Raw genomic sequence first — 20,025 nt, forward strand, 5'->3', positions numbered from 1 at the left:
CGGGTTAGCGCAGTCAGAGATCTGATTTCATTAGTCTTGGCACGCAGGGACGGATTCTTGGCGGCGGCGGCGACCCGCCAGTTTGTTGCACCAACATCCTGCGATTGCCTCCCACCTCGCCGCGTCTCTTTGTCAGGAACCCCGAGCCTCTTCTTCACCTCAATCACCTCTCATCCTGTCTGCATCCTGTCTCCCTGTCATCAAGCCAGGCTACTGCTCTGTGAATAAAAAAAATAAATCCCTCTCTGACTGGGTTACCACGTGGTACTGTTGAAAGGAAACACACATTTTTGCAGAAGGGACGAAACTAAAAGCCGGTAGCCCGGTAGCAGCCCTAAAAAACAGAAAATACATCACACCTTGCCACCATCAGCATCCCTTTTTATTCTTGGAGCCCATCGAGTGGACCAGTGTTGTCTACGTGTGCAATTTGCATTTAATGATGTCTTTATTTCCCATCATCCCGTGGCAAGTTCCCGTGCCAAGTGAGAAGTCACTGCCAACTCTGTGACCATGCCAATCCAATCTCAGTAATCTCCCAAAGGGCCAGAGGCCAGGAAAAGGCAGCAGCTGCATTCCCTTTAATATACACAGTATATATGCACGCATGAAATCCCCCACCATCCCAAAATGCAGCGGCTTTAATCCAATTTACAGGAGTTCAGATGTGGTGGAGACTCCGATGCTAAAACTTGGAGCTGAAAATGAAAATGTTTCTCATGTTGAGAGGAAGAGCAGACATAGACAACATAAGAACACAGCAAAAGAAAAATAGGACAATACATAGCAGGAAAAAGTCAGATGCAAAGAGTCAGAGACCAAGCCCTCTTTTTTTTTTAACCCGTGGTAAAATCCTATCTATTTTTATTTCTTTAATTATTCGAGCAAACAGTGCAACCTAAGATCCTGGATGTAATATTTCCTCATCTCAGAAAAGTCACATACCTCTGATGATTCTAAAACATGATTCTCTTGAGACAGTTAAAAGATTTTTTTTTTTTCCCATCACTAGCAGCCTCCACCTTTCCTTCTTCTTCTGAGGGCTTTACAGCATCTTGTGGCAGGAACTTCCTGCTTTCGTCACAGCCAAATGAAAGCCGATTGAGTATAAAGACCACATAAAATGCTTGCAAAAGACGGATGTGCACGTACAATCTTATCCTAAAAAACACTTTATCGTTTAGTTTGTTTTGTTTTTCTATATCGAACATTTTTTTTTTTTGCCATCCAAATCTGAACACAACAGAGAATGAACAAAATGATATGCAGAGTTCATCCTTGGGTGGTTTATCTCAGGGTTCCGTCATAAAAAGGAGCAGAAGGATGTGGTTTATTGCAGTCGCATTTTATTTGCACATTCACATGTGAGTCACTGGTTTAGTTGGTTAAAGTTAGAACAGTACGTCAGTTCGTACCGCGGTCGTTTCTCCGGCGTCACGCCGCATTGCAAAAAAACAAAGTTAAAGCGTCCCAACAAAAGGAAGCGGTTAAAGGTTTTCACATAACACACTAAACGCTTTTAAATTGCGATGACGCAGCACAGTTGGCTGCATGGAACAGCGGAGTGCACAAAAAGGAGAGGGACAATCTTTTACAGCCGATCTCGTCTACAAATTCCAGCTAACAAGATTAATCTGCCTCATCAAGGACTCGCAAGTCTTCTTTCCGTAACGAGCAGGTTTGCGGGTCTCGCAGCAAGTGCAGCATCCACAGAATGACGACTCGTCGGGACAAATTAGCAGATTCCTCCTCAGGTTGAGGATTTCATTCGCACAATCTCCGAGGTAAGAAGCGGGCGCTCATCAGTTTTCTTTTCAGAGGAGTTGAGACGCTCAGAAAACACAGCAGTGCAACACATTTTCTTAATTCGATCATACGCCCGGAATTTATGGGGAGGGGAAATGATTTCTAACATCTTTTTAATTATATCCCTTTATCTGTATATCCATTGGCTTGAGTCTGTGTTGCATTTAAGTAGGTGGCCTAGAAAGGGCTGGCAAAGACTGAGCGACTGGCAGAAATCCAAAGTCTCCTCCTACTTGTGTATAACATGCTGATGGTAATTAAATAATAGCACGTTAGTTTGACAGATTATTTTGAGGAGCCTCCCCGCGAGCTACCGCGGCATCTGGGCTCTGTGCCTGGGGAAATCTCACCTTCGCTGGTGAAGACCCACTCGCCTCTTTCATGGCATTATTTTGGAAATGGCCTCGATTTGAAGATTTTGAAGGGGTTTCAACGCGAGTCTGCGGCCAATTCGTGTTTTCAGTGTGGATGTGAACAGAGCTGCACATCAGTGTCCTCGAGCTGCTTCATCTGCTCCACAAAGTTCCGCGTGTATTTGAGAGTCAACACGGAGCCGGGGAGGAGTCGAGAGTCCCACTTCATACGAATTGCGTTTAATTCACACGTTTGGATCGAAGCCCCTGCAACTCCCCTGTTTCACTGTCTTCACGGGACTGGAAACACTAAAAATACAAAATACAAAGTGTTGTCTGACTGAAGGGGAGCCGGTACCTGGGCTGTCAGTGTTTTTGACACGGCAGTGAGGCAGCCAGCTGTGTCATTGTCACGGGTCCAGTCTAATTTTAGATATTCTACATTAGGTGCCTTTATATTATTCAGGACACTCTTATTTTGAGAACGGCTGTTGCAGCCTGGAACTGGAGCAGAAATGCAAGCGAGCAGATCCCAAACCGGTGCACTTTGAGAAACCAGCAAGCTTTGCAGTTCCTGTTAAGAGAGCTGGTTCAGACTGGACGACTGGAGGCCTGGCTAATGATCGCCTTTCATTATGTGCATTCAGTAATGGACCCATATATAAGTGTCGGACACGGCATTATCAGCAGGGACCGCTCACAATTCCAACCTAGGAAAGCCTTGCCGGTCGGGATTTTTCAACCACAGCTTCCGTATAATTGCGGTAACACAATTAGAGAACTTATTTACTCGCTAAACAACGAGAGGACTAAAAATATCTGTGCCTGTTTTGCCATGCTGTGCCGGGCCAAACTGTCAGCTTCTTCATTATGCCGCGTCACATGTTCGTTGCGTAACCGTTTGCTCAGTCGCTCAGGAAAACAACATCCCGTCCCTCTCGAGCCTTCACAGTTGGCGGCGGCCCGGAGCCTGAACTCCAGCCAGTCATGGACGTTCATCTCTGCAGGGGGTCTCCAGAACAGAAAGGTCAAAACCAAGCCCGACATCCCCGGGAACATTTGAGTCCAAGCCGCGCTGTTCTATATTAATAACTATACACACACGCACACACACATACGCACGTCACATCATTATTATCTATAGAAATATTTGTATAAATATATAATATATATATTTGTATTTACATCTCATCCAAAAACAAAAAAATGTCAGTAGCGCTGTGCAACCTAGCCTATCAGAGTTAAATACAAAAAAATAAACTTCACAAACATGTAGAGGTAAGTACAGATAACATAAGGGCGCATGCTGTTCATCCTCCAGCGCTGATGGCTCGACACCAACCCGGACCATGGCGGGGATGAAGGTGGAGGTTTCCTTCCTTGCACTCAGGTTCCCCAACTTCTCCAACTAAAGCCGTCTCTCAGTCTCTTTTTCTGTCCGTCATCGTCTCCGAGGCCGCCTCCTCGCCGTCAGTGGCGCTCGCACGCGGACAGCAGGACGAGCAGCAGCAGCGGCAGCAGGGTCGCGGGCCGCGGCGCCGACATCATGTGGGCGGAGCCTCGGACGGCCACCTGGGGGAAGGAGAGGCGGCGTGATGTAAGAGCTGGAAGAACAGACTGGAGGGAGGGGGGGAGTGGGAGGAGGGAGGAGGAGGGGCGCACCTGTGGCGGTGACACACGATGAGGAGGGCCGGGACGGCGAGGAGGAGGAGGAGGAGGAGGCGGGGCTTCGCTCTTTGTCGCCGGGATTCGGCCGCTGAACGTATCGGCTGTCGCCTCGCCTGCGGGAGACACACACACACACACACACACAGACAAGGTGACAGACACTCAGTCAATATGACAAAAAGCGACGGGGCGGATGGAGGGTGTTATTCAAGAACTTTATTTGCCACATGCTCATAGGATGCGTAGTGAAATGTAAAAGTGGCAATGCTGTCCAGAGATCTCGCAAACAGAGGAAAAAAAAACCCAACACAAAGACGGTTTATGGACGACGGCAGACTGGACAAAACTGTAGATTTGATTTGTTTAAGTAATAAATTACAATAAATGCCAGAGTTTTCAAAGCTTTTATTCCCTCATTTCCCTTTTGTGACTCAACCGCTCGGCTTTACCTTCATGAGAAAACATAGGCTGCCAAGAGAGTGAGAGAGATTATCTTCTTTTTTAAAAATGATAAACCTTTACCACATTGAAAAACACTTCAAAAAGTCCGACCTCTTGGCTAAACAATGCAGGGTTGTTTTTTTTTAGTCCCTCAGGCTGCTCCAACCGGAACTGTGTTTTTTTTATGCAGCTATTTACTTCATTGTTGTGCACAAGTGTATCCGACCACAGGGCACCACACAATAAGGAGGGAACAGAATGGCTTACAAATCACGAGTGCGTGTGTGTGTGTGTGTGTGTGTGTGTGTGTGTGTGTGTGTGTGTGTGTGTGTGTGTCAGACTGATATTGTGGAAAAGTGGATCTCTCTAAGGTCTATTCAGAGTGAATGAATAGTCGAGCAGAGTAGTCTGAGTCCCAGGCTGAAAGCCGTTCATCCATCCAGTGGCTGCGAAATTTACAAAATTCTCATTCAACTCATCTCAGAATTATCTCTGAAAATTATCTCTGGTGTTGACTGAATTGTGCGGCTTCACTTAATGAGCACATGCACATATGGACCCTGTCTTTACCAGCCGCACTTTCATATTCATATGTGCGTCTGTCTCGGTATGTGCGTCTGTGTAGAGGTGGTGTGTGTGTGTGTGTGTGTGTGTGTGTGTGTGCGTGTGTTGGCAGTTTTCCAGGACCCTCATGGGAGGGGCTCAGGTAAATGAGTGGATTAGGATGGCAGGGAGGCAGACTGTGCCGCCAGCCAGCCAGCCAGCCGGCCAGCAGGCCACACACACACACACACACACACACACACACACACACACACACACACACAGACCCTAAGACAAACTCACCTGCCCTCTTACAGAAATCACCGTGGGGTGAGTACTATCTTGGCACCCACCTCACAGCATACACAATACACATGTACAGACACACACACACATGTACACACACCCCTGCTTCAGCAGAAATCTGATTCTGTCTCTCACAATGCACATTGTCCTCTCACACAATAGACAAAGAGATTCTTTCTTCCTCGGAGGAAGGAGGCGCGATGTTAAGTTTCGCAGGTATTATCGTTTTTATCACCGTCATTTTTACACGCGGCTACGGAAAAGCAGGGAAACAGTCTTCTGCTGCACATGTAAACATCATCAAGCGAACACAGAAGGTGGAAGAAAGTCAAACACACGCAGGGGAAAGTCTATATTTTTGACTTTGAGTTAATAGCTGGGATGATTTATGCACTGTGTTTCAAAGGGTCAAAGAAGCCCCCGGCCCTCGGCCCCAAAAGAAGACAATGATAAATAAGTTAAAACACTTTAAAAACTCAATGCTAACCTCCACACGCCCTCACTATTGGGTGAAGATGAAGTTGTGGCCCTGACCCAGAAGTCAAGAAAGCAACACGTTTCTAATTAGACCGAACATTTCCAATCAGTCAAAGTTGGAAGGCTGCCTCTGCACACGCTTGCGGGGAGCAGGCCGAGCACGCAGGCTTCCTCCACGTCGCCTTCGGCCAACTGATCTTTCATAGGCATTCTAGGACGTGTCAGACTAGGTAGAAATACTGCACGTGCACGCACGCACGCACACACACACACACACACACTAGCAGGTACAGTTGGTGTGTTCCACACCACTGGGCGTGTTTGAGAGCCTCAAATGCGATGTGAGAGATACGTGCGAGCCTGCGTGCGTGCGTGCACGTGAAAGGTGTGAAAGGCGTCACGTGTAGGATCTATCGGTGGGATGCAGAGCTCCGCTGTCAGCTTAAGCCCGCGTCCGGGCAATTGCAGATTGATGTCTCCGATCTGACTGTTCTCCAGCGGCGTCGTAAATAACCGGCAACCCCCGTTCGTGGAGCCGCTTGGATTCCCACGGAAAAATATAATGGGGTTTACAAGTCAGGGCGACAGCCGCCTCTGTGTATCGCTGACAGCGGAGCCGCCCCAGCCATGGTGCGTAACACCGTGGCAGCAGATACATAAACGTCCCCCCGACCGCCCGCTTGTAATTGAGACACTTTTTCCAAAATATCACGATAAAAATGGAATTGGATCCAAGATGAAAGAAAATCCCCGCGATGACGGTGAGAAGCCCCAAACAGGTGGAGAGGAGCCATAAATCAGAGCTGCTGCAGCGGCGGCGATCAGCGAGGAAGCAGCCACGAGGACACGTCGACATGGTACCACGGAAAACACCCTCACACCGACTCCTACTGCAGAAAGTCCCCATCTAAAATGCATTGTGTGCGTGTGGGTGCGCGTGCTCAGCTGAAATCCATTTGGCGCCGCAGCCATCGACCCTGAGCCACAACCTCACCAAATCAGCCGCAACGCACTTTTAAATAATTGAGATCAACAAAAACAATTCTCACGGTTGCGTCTCGACGTTTCGAGAGAGGAGTCGGAGACGGTAATGAAACAATCACGCAGCGAGAGGTTGCAGAGAGGACGGCGAAACACTGTTGACAGGGTGGAGGCAGAGTAGAGTCATTAATAAGTTCATTAAGCAGTCAACAATATGGCTGTCATTGTAGCGAAGTCACAAAAGCCTTGGATTTAACCCGTGAGTCAGAAAGTAAGTAAGTACCCAGAGTTGCTGAGTAAACTGGCACAGTTGGTGCGATCCACTTCCACTGGCCTGGTCCCTGTTCTACGAGCCTTTAGGTCCTTGAAGTGCACATGTGTAAGTCTAACCTGAATCTGAAATCACTCAACAAACTGTCCTGAGTTTAGCGCAGGCCCACATCACGTAGGTGGGCAATAACTGCAAAAAAATTCATGTAAAGTTTCTAATTTGAAAATAAATTTTTCATAATCTTTGGTAATGTACGAGACCATTGCGATGCTATAATTAAGCTCAATACAATCGAGAGCAGTTCAACTCGACACCATCTTAGACTGCCTGCTCTACCAATCCTAAATACCCAAACCTCAGATTTGCTGCATCACATGAAAAACGAATTCATAACCAGCTGATGAAACAGCATTTTTGATGCGTCCAAGCGGGAAAAGAAGCCTCAGCACGGTGAGCGTGAACGTCTGAAATGCAATATGTGTGTTTGTCTGTGTGGAAGTGAGATGATGGAAAAGCAGGGAAGAACTGGTTCAATGGATAATGTGTCTGCTGTGTGTGTGTGTGTGTGTGCGTGCGTGAATGTGTATGTGAGTGTGAGTGTTCTCCTGGTTTGTGTGTGTGTATGTGTGTGTGTGTGTGTGTGTATGTGTGTGTGTGTGTGTGTGTGTGTGTGTGTGTGTGTGTTAATGGCCGCGTCGGATATCAGACTCCTGCGGTGTTTTGTGCAGAACTGTCAATTTACGCCCCAATTATGCTCAATCTTGTTGCCCCTCAATTTGTGTGTACACAACTGACTGTATGCTCGCTGGCTCTCTGTGGCATTCACACACATGCATGAGGGCGTGCACACGCTCACTATGTGAGGTGACCTTGGAAAGCGTCTCTATAGCTGGTGTGTGCGTGTGCGTGCGTGTGTGCGTGTCTGTGTGTGTGCGTGCGTGTCTGTGTGTGTGTGTGTGTGTGTGTGTGTGTAAATGTATCCACGGCATTTCTAGCTGAATCAGTAATGAGCATTTCATTACTTCAGCCACAGTTCCCCTGGGAGAACACACACACACACACACACACACACACACACACACACACACAGAGGGTAGGAGGAACATGGTAAAGGGCAGATGGATTATAACTCCAGCAAGCACTTATCAGAATCAAATTATACACCAAAGAGGACAAAAAAAACCCTGCAAATAATATTTAAATTTTTGCAGTGCTTGTCCTTTTCACACTGGGCCAGGACTGGCGGCAGCACTGTTTGTAAGGTCACCGATGACAGTAAAAAGGCCCTTAAAGACTCATAAAAAAAACCAACAAACAAACAAACAAAAAGACGTGAGTCAAACTGCTCACATAACAATTTAACCCGACAGATAAGGAGAAAAAAAAAGCACGGAGCGAAGAACGATGATAGATATATCACTAACGAATGCAATTTACTGAATACACGTTGTATGTTAATACTGGTAATATGAGTAATGAGGTTCTAATGTCCTGCCAAGACAGTGCGCTTTATCTCCCAATGTCCTTTTCTGCTGTCAAATTGTTATATATGGAGCCCTGTTGAACTAAATCATTGAGACCAGAGAGTGAATGAGGCACCACAGGGGGATTTCTTTTCCTGTATTTTTTAGCTTTTTTAGTATGCGGCACAATACTCAGTGAGACTGCTTTTCTCAGAAGAAGGGAAAATAGATTATGATCCTTAAGCATCAATAATACCCACTGTGTATGGCACAATTTATTTCGAAGGCTCCGGGGATGGTGATGGACAGACGCTGCTAAATTCACTTTCGGGTAACACAAGGATTCTTGGCTTTCACAGTCACGGCAGGGTGTTTCTATACAGAGCACACCTCACAGCATAAATCACACCAGCAGAAACGCACACATTCACTTTGCATGGCAGCTGGATAGCTTGGCTTTAGACTCCTTAAATCTCATTCGGCCATCCTGCCGGCGTTCTCCAACGAAAAGCTTCTTAAAGCCTTTTTTTTTTCAGGAATTCCACATCCAATCCGCTCGCTTCGAGAAACAGGCAAGAGACAGAGGAAGAAATTCAAGTGCTATGAGTTGTAAATTTTTAAAAGATTTTTTCATTTCAAAATCCCTGAAAAAATGAAGCCGTGATCCACTCAAAACGACTCCACGACCCACCTTTTGGGTCGCGACCCACCAGTTGAGCAACGCTGATCTACATCACCAGGCGCCACCGCCTCCAAATCAAGGAACGGTGAAATAATCTGACCGGCGATTCTTCAATTAGATAATGAATCCTCTCACGTTGTGTTTCGCCTTCTTAATGGCCACAATAATGGCCGAGGGTTCGACTTTGCGCCGAGGCTCCGGCGCAAGGTCACGCGGAACGAGGTTCAGAATGGCCTCCAGTGGAATCATAAAAAACCTTGGGAGGAAAGAGGAATGAGCTGAAGACCGAGGCGGCGAGGGAGCCACCGCCGGATGAAAGGATACAGGCGGCGCAGTGATCGGGTGAAGGTTGTACATCAACACAGGCCAGCGGGGGCGTTGTCTGCTGCGGTGTGTGCGGTATGTGTAATGCTTAATGAATACATAGGAGGGTGAGGCCGGGGGGGGGGAAGAAAAAGCACGAGCAACGCTCCTTCTCGCGAAAGGTCACGCGTGGGAGCGTCGCGGCGGAGGAAGAGGAGGAAGAGGAGGAAGAGGAGGAGGACTAATACCAGGATCATGTCTAATCACACTCGCGTGAACAAAAGTCGCTCGGGCGGAAGGGACGAGCGAGCGGCCGGCCCGGCGGAGAGACGGGCAGACGTGGAGGAGGCAAACAGCAAAAGGTTGACGGGCTGACAGCACGGAGAGCGATGCTTGTCGGGTAACAACGATATCCGACGTGCATTTCAAATAAAGTTCAGCTCCTTCTTTTCTCTCGCTTCTCCCTCTTTTGTCTCATCTCCGTCAGGGCTCGTTAGACGATACAGGCCCTGAGCCCCCTGCGGATGAGAGAGGCGGTGGGAGCAAAGTGAATGTGTAATTCTTTAATGAGCCTCATCCTCAACCTGCGGATCCATCCAAGCTAACGATACCCACGCTTTCTATTTCTCGCTGCTTTGGCATGCCCGACACACACTCACACCAAACACTGTCATTTACCGCTTCCCCCTCTCTCTCTCTCTCTCTCTCTCTCTTCTGGCACTCTGCTCCCTCCTCCCATCTGTATGGGAGGAGCAGCAGATGTAGCCCCCCTGATGATGATTGTGTTTTAGTGGGCGGAGTTGCTTTGTGAGTCAGTGTGTGCGTGCGCACATGTGTGTGTGTAATTGATCCTGCCAACACCCAGCTGTGAGACTGTGGCAGCAAAGTGTTAGAAACATTCGCACGAATCCAACCGTTTAAATCAGTTCAGATTTTAAAAGGAAGCATTATGGCAAAATGACACCTGATTGGACGAGTTGTTTCGCATCACTTACTGAGAAGCTTCAATGAGAAGCCCGACTGGCTCTGGAGTTTTTGCCACTCAATCGCAATAAATCAATCAATCAACTTAATTTCAAACTGTTAGGTCCACATCATTAGAAGAAGCAAGTAAACAAAGAATGAACAGAACAAAAACAAGGATACAATCATTGCATTTTCTGGGATTAAGCTGGGATTAAAATGCGTGCAGGGAGATGTCATGGTTCACTAAGATCATCCCTGATAATGCTGCCCAAATACCCTACATCCCATTTTTTACAACACTGACGGGGAAATGAGCAATTTTCACGATTGCAAGATATGAATGAATGAATGAATGAATGAATGAATGAATGAGTGGGGAATAAAATAACGCACTCTCTCTGTCTGGTCATTAATGAGATTGTGAGCAGTTTCTGCAACACAGAACTACAAGGTGTAAAGCAACTGAGTCCAAAGCATCAGGTGATTAACAGCAACATTTGCCAACATAAATCCACATTTACATTGCATTAGCTTCGTAGATAGATCGTCTAACAGAAGATAGAGGAGGTGACAGTAGTCCAGCTTGATGGACACCTTCTTAAAGGAACCAGGAAGCTTGTGCGTAACTTAATGAATTATTATTATTATTAGCGTGAACTCCATATTTTCGTAGCTTCCTAAACACTTTACGTGATTTTGGAAGCTACAAACCTTTTAGTTGCATCCAGAGAGGTTTAAGTCCTCTGTTTCCGCCATGCAACTTCCTTCAGCGCAAATATACAAAAACCAGTACTGTGCTCGTGGAAACCAGAATAATAGTTTGTTCATTTCGAGGCGGCGAATACGCAGTCGGAATCATCAAACTAGATTTTAAAAATAATTGCTTACATGCTAAATAACTTTAAATTGTAGCGTGTTTGGGTCTCTCGCAGGTGTTGCTGCAGGAAAATTCTCTTTCTAATAGGTTATTGGTTCCGGTTAAATAATAACAAAGCGAGCGGGTCTCGCCTCATGCTTCAAATCAGTGTTGACCTTTTCACTGTGTAAGTACAAGCATCCGCCTCTAATAACTGGGAGGCAATATTACAGGGCAAACGAAAACAAGGTGCCGAAGGTTAACACTGCAGGTACGGTTGGTGGTGCGCCGCGGCACTCCTGTATTATTCTTCTATTTTCTGATTGATATCCCTTATTAGGTGGTTGTGATTCTTCGCTTGTTGGCCCTGTTGGGCTCAAATTGAAGTAGCGGGAGCGCAAGAAAAATGATCCGAGTCTTGCTGTTAGATGAGCAGCGCGCCGAGTTACATTCCGGCAACATTTTACACCCTCACGTAAGGAAGTAGTTTCATTTTACAGCACTGATCAATCTGATGAAAAGGCTCACTCCGGGAACTTTTATAGTCACAAGTGCAGATTAGGAGTCTGTCCAGACCTTCTTCTTTTTTTTTATTGTTCTCCCTCGCTCCCTTTACACGGATGCCTACAAATGCAGATCAAACTGTCCTTAGGCAAGAGTGAATCACGTTCAAGCGCTTGGTAAAAAAAAAAAAAAAAGAGAGAGAGAGAGAGAAAAAAAAAGATATTGTCCTTCTCCTTTAAGATGAAAGAGATTTGCAAGCCTTTACGAATGTGACCCTAGGGGGTAATGAGGGGGGGAGAGGGCCCGAGGAGCAAAGCAGAGATGATGGAAGGGAAGCAAGACAATGACTCGATGGAGGTTCCAGCCAATAGAACGGTACAATATTCTCTGGTGCTCGTTTCGTGCAAAATGTGAAATGAGAGCTAAGTCCCAACAGCGCTCGGAGCACCAGTTAATCAGAGGCTTCACAGGATGGAAGGCGGGTTCTCACTGCAGAGGGCCAGAGAAGATTACACAAAGCCCAAAAAACAAAAACACTTTACGCAGCTCAGCCCTAAAGACATGGCAGAAAACGGGCCACGCCTCCCCCCCCCCTTTTTTTTTTCTTCTTCACTGTCCTCAAAGTGGAACCCCCTGGAAGTTGGAAGTTGAAGTAAAAATATATTTGGTTCTAAAAAAAAAAAAATAAAGCTTAAAATGTATTCAAGGCCTCGCTAAGTCAAAACTATTTTTAAGTTAAAAATATAGCTTTCTGAGTTCAGTGGATAGAGGAGGTTTCTTGACAGGAGTGCTGCATACGGGACTATTTTTCGCCAATTCCTTCGTCCCTCATCACAATAAAGCACTGCAGATATCAGGGGAGAGCCGAGTGGAGAGGAGTGAAGAGGAGAGGCGTGAAGAAGAGAGAGGAGAGGCTGAGATTACATTTACATTATTGACATTGTAGTGGCAGCCAAGAAAGGGGTGGTGCTGTTTGAGGGCGGCGGTGGTGGCGGCGGTGGTGGCGGCGGCGGCGGCGGCGGGGGGAAATCAATGGGTGCGATCCGTGAATTCACAGCGCGGGGAGTGGTGAGTGAGAAATGGGTTACAGTGAATTGTGCAAAAAAAGAAAGAATACAAAGACATTTACAGGCCCCACGTGTAAGATTTAGTTGCATCTGATGGTGCGAAGGCGATGCTGCAAGTGAAGGTTGATGCTAATACCCGCGTGTGTGATGTTTGTCTCCCACATGATCTCACGTGTTTCTTACACGAGCTGTGACGTCTGGAAGGATGTCGAAGTATCCGTGCTTGTTAGTGTGTAAAAAAAAAAAAACATGATTTTTTTTTTTTTTTTACCTGTATCCATCCAAATAAAAAAACACAATTTATTCCACTCCATTTGATACAGAAAGATGGCAATAAGTGAGTTTCATCATCGACAGAAATAAAGAAATGTGTATATGAGGCTGTAGTGGTGTTATTTTCTCAAGAGCATCAAACGCCCTCTGATTGTTGGTTTCTATTCTCTTGTTGACCAAGAGGAGGACTGGAGGTGCTCACAGACTAGTCCTCCTCCTATCCCGGCTGGCGGAACTGTTCCCCAACATCCTTACTAATAGTGACAAGCAACCACCGCTTTTTGAAAACGAGACAGCAGAAAGCGTAATAGAAATATAGCGGTGTGAGCAAGACCCTCGCTCTACAGTATGTACGAGGAGATGGGGTTTCGGAGTTTTGGTTTACGCTGGTTTAGCTGCGCTCTCTCGCTATCAGGAAAATCTGCGATTGGCCCTTTAAGTGGTACACATTTGCACATTTTTATCGGTTACTCCACAGCGGCTACGGAGAGCTTGGGGAATTGAACATATTTTCAGCAGACATGAAACGAATCAAAACTCTAAACGGCAAACAAGTAAAAAAAAAAAAATATATATATATATATACGTATGTAAAGGAAAAAATTGCAGCCTTTTTGGTGGGACTTCTGAGCAAAATTCTCCATTTGCAGCCTGACGAGTTAAGCTGCCTCATGTGTGCCTGTGTCTCTCTGCGTGTGCGCACACGCGTGTGTGTGCGCGCGTGTTGCGATGGCCTCGTCTTTTGACCGTCCTTTGCTTTTGATCCTTGAGCGACGTCTGCCAAGTGAGTCGTCCCGTCTGGCGGAGAGCAACATGTAAACGGAGCTCAATCAAATAATTACATCCCCTGCACCGTCTGAGCGTCGCCAAAATAACTTCCTCTCTGTTCAGCGGCCTACAAAAATGAAAAGGCGCACTCGCTGGCGACCAAGAAGCACTGCAGTTTCCCCTTCCTCCTTTCTTCCATCCCGTCCTCTCCTCTGCTCTGCTCTCCCGCTTTTAGTATTCAACCGGAGCCAAATGTCACAGGGAGTAATTACAAGATAGGAAGGAGTATTTCCTGCGTTTCATCCGCCCCGCGTTCAGAAACACGGTCCGAGGGGAACGAGGGGCGGACCGTTTCAGTTCAATCACGCTCGGCTGAAAAGAGAACAATGGTTTGATATCTGGAGAGTCGTGAAGCGGCGAGCTACTGGGCCCGGTTCAGCCGATGGGACGACTGGGACGCCTCTAAACTGGGGCATCCATAAAACATGCTGGACTCCGGAAGATGATGCTGCGATGCGACAAATACACGCATGCTGGTGCACACCAGAAGCACTTGTTAGGTGCACACACGTGTGCACACACACACACACACACACTCCCAGCAAAAAAAATAATAATAATAATACAAAAAAAAGAAAATCAATTTCTGTGCACTTTTTAGCGGCAGCTCAGTTTCCTTCCTCTGCTCCTCCTTTGCTGCGGAATAACAAGCTGCACGTTTGAGCGGCTCCGATTTTTACAGATGTGGCTCATCGGCTGAATTTCAATGGAGCCAGGAAGCGTGGACGGACGGGCACACTGCGGTAATTCGCTCACTGCCACTTTCATCCCAAACAACATCTTCTCATTTGGTTGCAGGATGACAAAAACATAAAAAAAAAAACAAAGGAAAAGGTGCAACTATTAAAGAAATAAATGAGTGACCCACTGCGAAACATGTCATTCGGTTCCACGGCCGAGCTTTGTTAGTTTTTCTTCTGCGCAGAGATGCCATACGGTGGGTGGAGGGGGGTTATATGCAGAGAATCCCCCTCTGTCATTTATTGCTTCTTTTTTTTTTCCGTTTTTTTCTTTTTCAAGGAATTCATTACAGCTCCAGACACACACACAATCCCCGCATGTCGCCGCCAGCCTAGTAAATCATAACCAGCAATTTTCTCGAGAAAACAGGCGAAAAGCAACAGTCTGGGTCCCGGCAGGAGGGATTGGTCTCGGCAGACGTGGCACGTCGAGGTTGAAGGGAAGGAGGACGGGGAAATGTCACAAACAACGGCTTTTGGATGAGAGCGCGCGGCGGTCTAGGAGAAACATTTCAGGAGGATATAAATGTCACGTCGCAGTCGCATTCAGACGTCGTTTTCCCTGCTAATCTTCCATCGCTGTGCGAGCTGCGAGGGGATAAACACGGCATCCTGTTTGGAAGTCAATGCAGTTTTGAAAGTACTGTTTTTGCTGCAGGTTATCCATTGTTTATAAATGACGCTAAAACATAAAAGTTATGTCCCAAGAGCTACGACAGTTGTTTTCTTACTCAGTATCACTGGATAAGACACACACTAAACTATGAGAGGCCGTCTGGGCCATAATTCATTACTCACTCTGGCATACAGACACTTTGACTATATATGTAAGAGAATGACTCTACAGCAAATGTAAGAGACTTTGACTATGTATGTACGAGTGAGTTTCAATTATGGCCCAGACAGCCTCCCATACTACACTCATCCAATGTCCATGGGCAAAGCATCACTCCTGAGCTTCACTATACTCTCTCTATTAGACACACAACCACTGGTGTCCTGCACTGGTGTCCACACAGCCAACAACATGTTTTTTTCTTGTTTTTTTGTTTCAGAGTGAAAACCATGTGCTTTGATTCAGAAAAAAAAAAGAAAAAAAAGATCTGTAACAGATCCGTGAAGTGGAATCTGTCATTGAGGCTGTTGTTTGTGCATGTGCGATCAATGCCTCTTGGCAACAGAACTCATGTGCTGGTGCGGTGCTGCGTTCCGAACAAGGACCACCCGAGCAGCACTCTACTGCACCCAATTTACTGGTTTTGGACGATGATTATAAAGATTATAGACTTTCGCTCAAGTGGGGAGATGTGCTTGTAATGTTTTTTTTTATGCTGTGTGCTTGTACGTTTATACAATAACAAACAGCAAGTGACACAGATTCATAAAAAGATACATTTGTCAAGAATTACAAATCAAACATTACATTCTAAATGATCTAAATGTGATTGTATAGTAAATATATGCTGATCCAGGGCGCACAGACTTTTTACTTGATAATAAAAACAAACAAATAAAAAGATCTATTCACATACTTAATAAATTCCCTATTGACTGTAAAACAGTATGTTCAACAGAAAAAGACAAAGGTAGTTATATATTGGAGCTGTGTAATGAACTAGCAATATAGTGGGCTGGAAGGGGATCATTAGATTTGCCCACTGTGTTATATATAGGAAATAGGAATTGAGTTCCTTGCGGTTTCATGATCTTTTCTACGAGACAGTTGATTTTTTTTAATCAAAGAAGGGAGAGTGAGAAATTAAAAAAAGAAAGAATTCACTTTAAAAAAAAAATGAACAATTAAACTTTAAACTTATTAAATGAGTAAAATCAGATAGAAAATGACTAGATGTGTGAATTTTTGTTGCTTTGGCATTGTTGTTGAAATGACATAGCGCCACAGAATTCAACATATAATATAGAGTATGATATGACCCTGGTATTATATATTTAGTGAAAAAGAGAACTCCTACCGTTTACATCATGAACGAGTGTTTTAAATTAAAATCTGCTATTTTGTCATGTGATTGAAACGGGTGTGTTTTGGACCCAATTGCAGCACAGCTGACACACAGGTTTAAGTTTGAAAAGTGACTTTAATCAGGAATCAGGCTGGACATCAAGAATCAGGCAGAGCAGGCGGGTCAAAGGCAGGCAAGGTGGATGACAGTCTTCGGTCTTAAATGCAGGAAGGTAAATGACAATCTGGCATGGAATCAGTGGCACGCAGGGGTTTTACACATAACCAGTCAGCTCAACGCAGGCAAGCAGAATGGAGTCTCTTTGATGACGGAAAGGATCGGGGAAAACTAAGGTGGGGAAACAGAATGTCCAAACGGGACCAGAATGTCCAAACTGTGACAGAACCTGAAATTAAAGCCCTCAGGAAAGAGATGCAACTATTATCTGTGAGTTTTTGTCCCAAAAGAAACGTAAGCTATTCCTCACAAACAAACATTCATTTAGTTTTTCTTATGTTTTCCAGTACTCCTGTAAAGATGTTGAAATGGATCGTGACATGTACACGGCGTCCACAGACGTCTGTGGAAAGGCGCTTTCACCCATATGTAGACAATTCAGAAAAAGGGTTGCTGCCGAAAAAAGTTGTTTTCTCAGCAAAGAACTTGCAAAAACTGGGCACGAATTGGAGGAGAGAAAAGAAGACGAGATCTTCAATGACTTTGTCAATAGTAAGATGATATTGTATATTTGTTATTATGGTGTGTGTTTGACACAAAGTGGGTGCACCTCATTAATTCATGTTTGTTCATGCAATTGGAATGTTGAGGCCCAGTGTGACGCTTACCCGTTGGGCCTGGCGAGTTACATCAAGGATGAGCTGTTTTCCAATGAGCTCCCTAATTCTTTGGATAGGCTCATTGAGCTGACAACACGGGTGGATCAACGTATCCAAGCCCGACGGGAGGAGAGGCGGCGAGAAGGCGTTAACCAAAGCACTTGGAACAAGGCCCGCTCATCTTCCGAGGTCACAGCTTCAGTGGCCCCACTCCAAGAAGGAGGGCCAGAACCTATGCAGATTGGCAGAACCAGTCTCATTCCTGAGGAACGCCAGCGTCGCGGCAAGGAGAACCGTCTTCCCCCGCCGGTGCCGGATTTTCCTTTGTGAAGAATAAGGACCGCCGAGCCTGTCTGGAGTTCAGTCGGTTGGCTGACCGAATGTACTCCCAAGTTCTTGTGGTCGGTCCAGACGAGGAAAGGTTTGGAATCAGGCGCAGACTGGAGTGCGTTGCTCCCATTCAGCGGTCCCCCACAGACGAGCTCTTCCTGTGAGATGGTTGATGGTGAAAGCCACCCTGGCCTCCTCTGCAGCGCAAACAGGATCGAGCAGTTGGTGAGGAATGGGTTGCAGTTCTCTGGATCTCCAGCATAGCGCTCCGGGACCCCCACCCATGGCTCAATGGGGTTCTAACCGATGAAGGCCCTGAGGTGGGGGCTAAGGTTGACATCCGCGAGAAGGCATCTGAGAGCCGCTGAACCTGTGCGGTTAGCGCTGCTATTACCTGTTGCTGGTCTACAGCAGCTTGGTGGACATCTGCAGCGGCGGAGGCAAGCCGAGCTTCATGATGATGAAGGACACTCTCCACCTTCTCTAGGCGTGCCTGTGGTGACACTGCTTCTGCTAGGTCCATGTTGTGGCCAGATTGTACTGAAACAGGTCTGTTTTGGACCCAATTGCAGCACAGCTGACACACAGGTTAAGATGAAAAGTGTCTTATCGGGAATCAGGCTGGACATCAAGAATCGGGCAGACCAAGCTGGGCAAAGGCAGGCAAGGTGGATGACAGTCTTCGGTCTTGAATACAGGAAGGTAACTAACAATCTGGCATGGAATCAGTGGCACGCAGGGTTTTTTATACATAACCAGTCAGATCAAAGCAGGCAAGCAGAATGGAGTCTCTTTGATCGGAAAAAACTAAAGTGGGGGAAACAGAATGTCCAAACGGGACCAGAATGTCCAAACTGTGACAGTGATGAAGATAATTAGCTTGGCAGCTCTTCACAACCAGCAGCATGAGAGCCAATCAAACGTCACAGTGACCTCATGACTACCGTTAATGCAAGGCAGCAACCATGACCCCTTGGCCATACTGCCCTCCAGGCAGGCACCATCCTGCTCCATGACATCATGACCGACCTCAGGGGTCACAGAGATGCAAAAGTCCCAGTTCAGCAACAATCAATTCTATGGAGCAACAACTCAACGTCATATTGTCCATTTTTATATCCTGCCGCAGCGTGACTTTCCATAACTGCAGAAAGCAACGCTAAACAAACATTGATTGGGCCATATTGGTCCATCCTGGAATCACAGGGTTGGGTCATCCTGCGAGCGACCACGGAAACTCTTGTCACTGACCAGTTGGGTCATGGAAAGTTCAGTCGGTGTGCAGGTGGGCGTGGCCAGCCAGTGTGGTGGCCAGCAAATCAACAAATGTGCTTTTCCTGCTAAAGACGCATGTGGAGAGTCATTCCAAAACTAAATATTGCGGTACGTGTTGCAGCTCTAAGGGCCACTTGCCCTTCAGAAAAACCATAACAGCATCTGAAAAATATTGGATTGGTTTTAATCTAAAACAATTTACAAGGTTTTATTCTGAAAACCTGCGTGAGAGACTTTGGAGCGGCTACATATCGCACTAGTTTCTGTTTCAATGTAAATCCTTTTGCTATTCCCTTGTTGTGTGTGCCTATATTTATTGTTGTAAAATGGACAAAAGCAAAAGTGAAGCCATGCAAATGTCAACAGATTCATGTTAATTTGATCACTTTAAAGCCCTTAATTGTACTTTACAATTAAGTGAATGTTTACCTGCTTTATGTGCAATAGAGCAAATAACGACCCACATTTTGATGAATAATATATCATATCATATCATATCATATTATATTATATTATATTATATTATATTATGTATAAAGTGACTCAACTCCTTCTGTGGAGAGTTTGTATGTTCTCCCTGTGAATGCATGGGTTCTCTGCAGGTAGTCCTGCATCCTCCCACAGGCCGAGGACATGCTGTTATTTTGGTGAGGTGGCAACTCCTAGATGTCTGTAGGTGTGGGTGTGAGTTCTTGTTCGTCTCTCTGCGTTGGCCAAGCAGTAAAATGCCAGAGTGTAGATGGACAAATGTTTCAATAATTTGAAACAATATTTGAATGTAATGTTATTCCAATAATGATTGTAGCAAGAAAAGTAAATTTGTAATGTTGTACATTTATTACTGTTGTTATATGTTTGATTATTTACTTTATTGTGGGCAACAACATTAGCCCTGTATATCCAAGTAGTAGCCTTTTTTTCATATTTCCATCAACTTTTGAAATGATTTTTTTTTTTATTGTGAATGAATGACATTTTTAACAGGGATATATTTAAAATGGTATATGTAATTTTCTGCCTGAAGGCTGTCTCAATCGACTCTCCCTGTTTGCTGAACACTTTTACAGGAAGTCAATATTACATCAATGGAGACCA

The 20,025-nt window shown here is 45.7% G+C and overlaps 1 protein-coding gene across 1 annotated transcript in view; it reads right to left on the bottom strand.

Moving 5' to 3' along the window:
* Positions 1–3,436: 3,436 nt before the first annotated feature.
* LOC142900668 (glypican-5-like) overlaps positions 3,437–20,025 on the bottom strand; it is a 446,285-nt gene continuing 429,696 nt past the window's right edge. Inside the window, exons 11-12 of the mRNA XM_076045076.1 lie at positions 3,822–3,940; positions 3,437–3,731 (exon numbers count right to left, since the gene is read on the bottom strand). Coding sequence (XP_075901191.1) covers positions 3,630–3,731; positions 3,822–3,940 — 221 coding nt within the window. The 3' untranslated portion in view covers positions 3,437–3,629. The remainder of the gene's footprint in view (positions 3,732–3,821; positions 3,941–20,025) is intronic.

This window comes from Nelusetta ayraudi, unplaced genomic scaffold, assembly GCF_046127955.1.
Source record: "Nelusetta ayraudi isolate G7.1 ecotype Tasmania unplaced genomic scaffold, CSIRO-AGI_Nayr_v1 ptg000084l, whole genome shotgun sequence".
Taxonomy (NCBI): domain Eukaryota; kingdom Metazoa; phylum Chordata; class Actinopteri; order Tetraodontiformes; family Monacanthidae; genus Nelusetta; species Nelusetta ayraudi.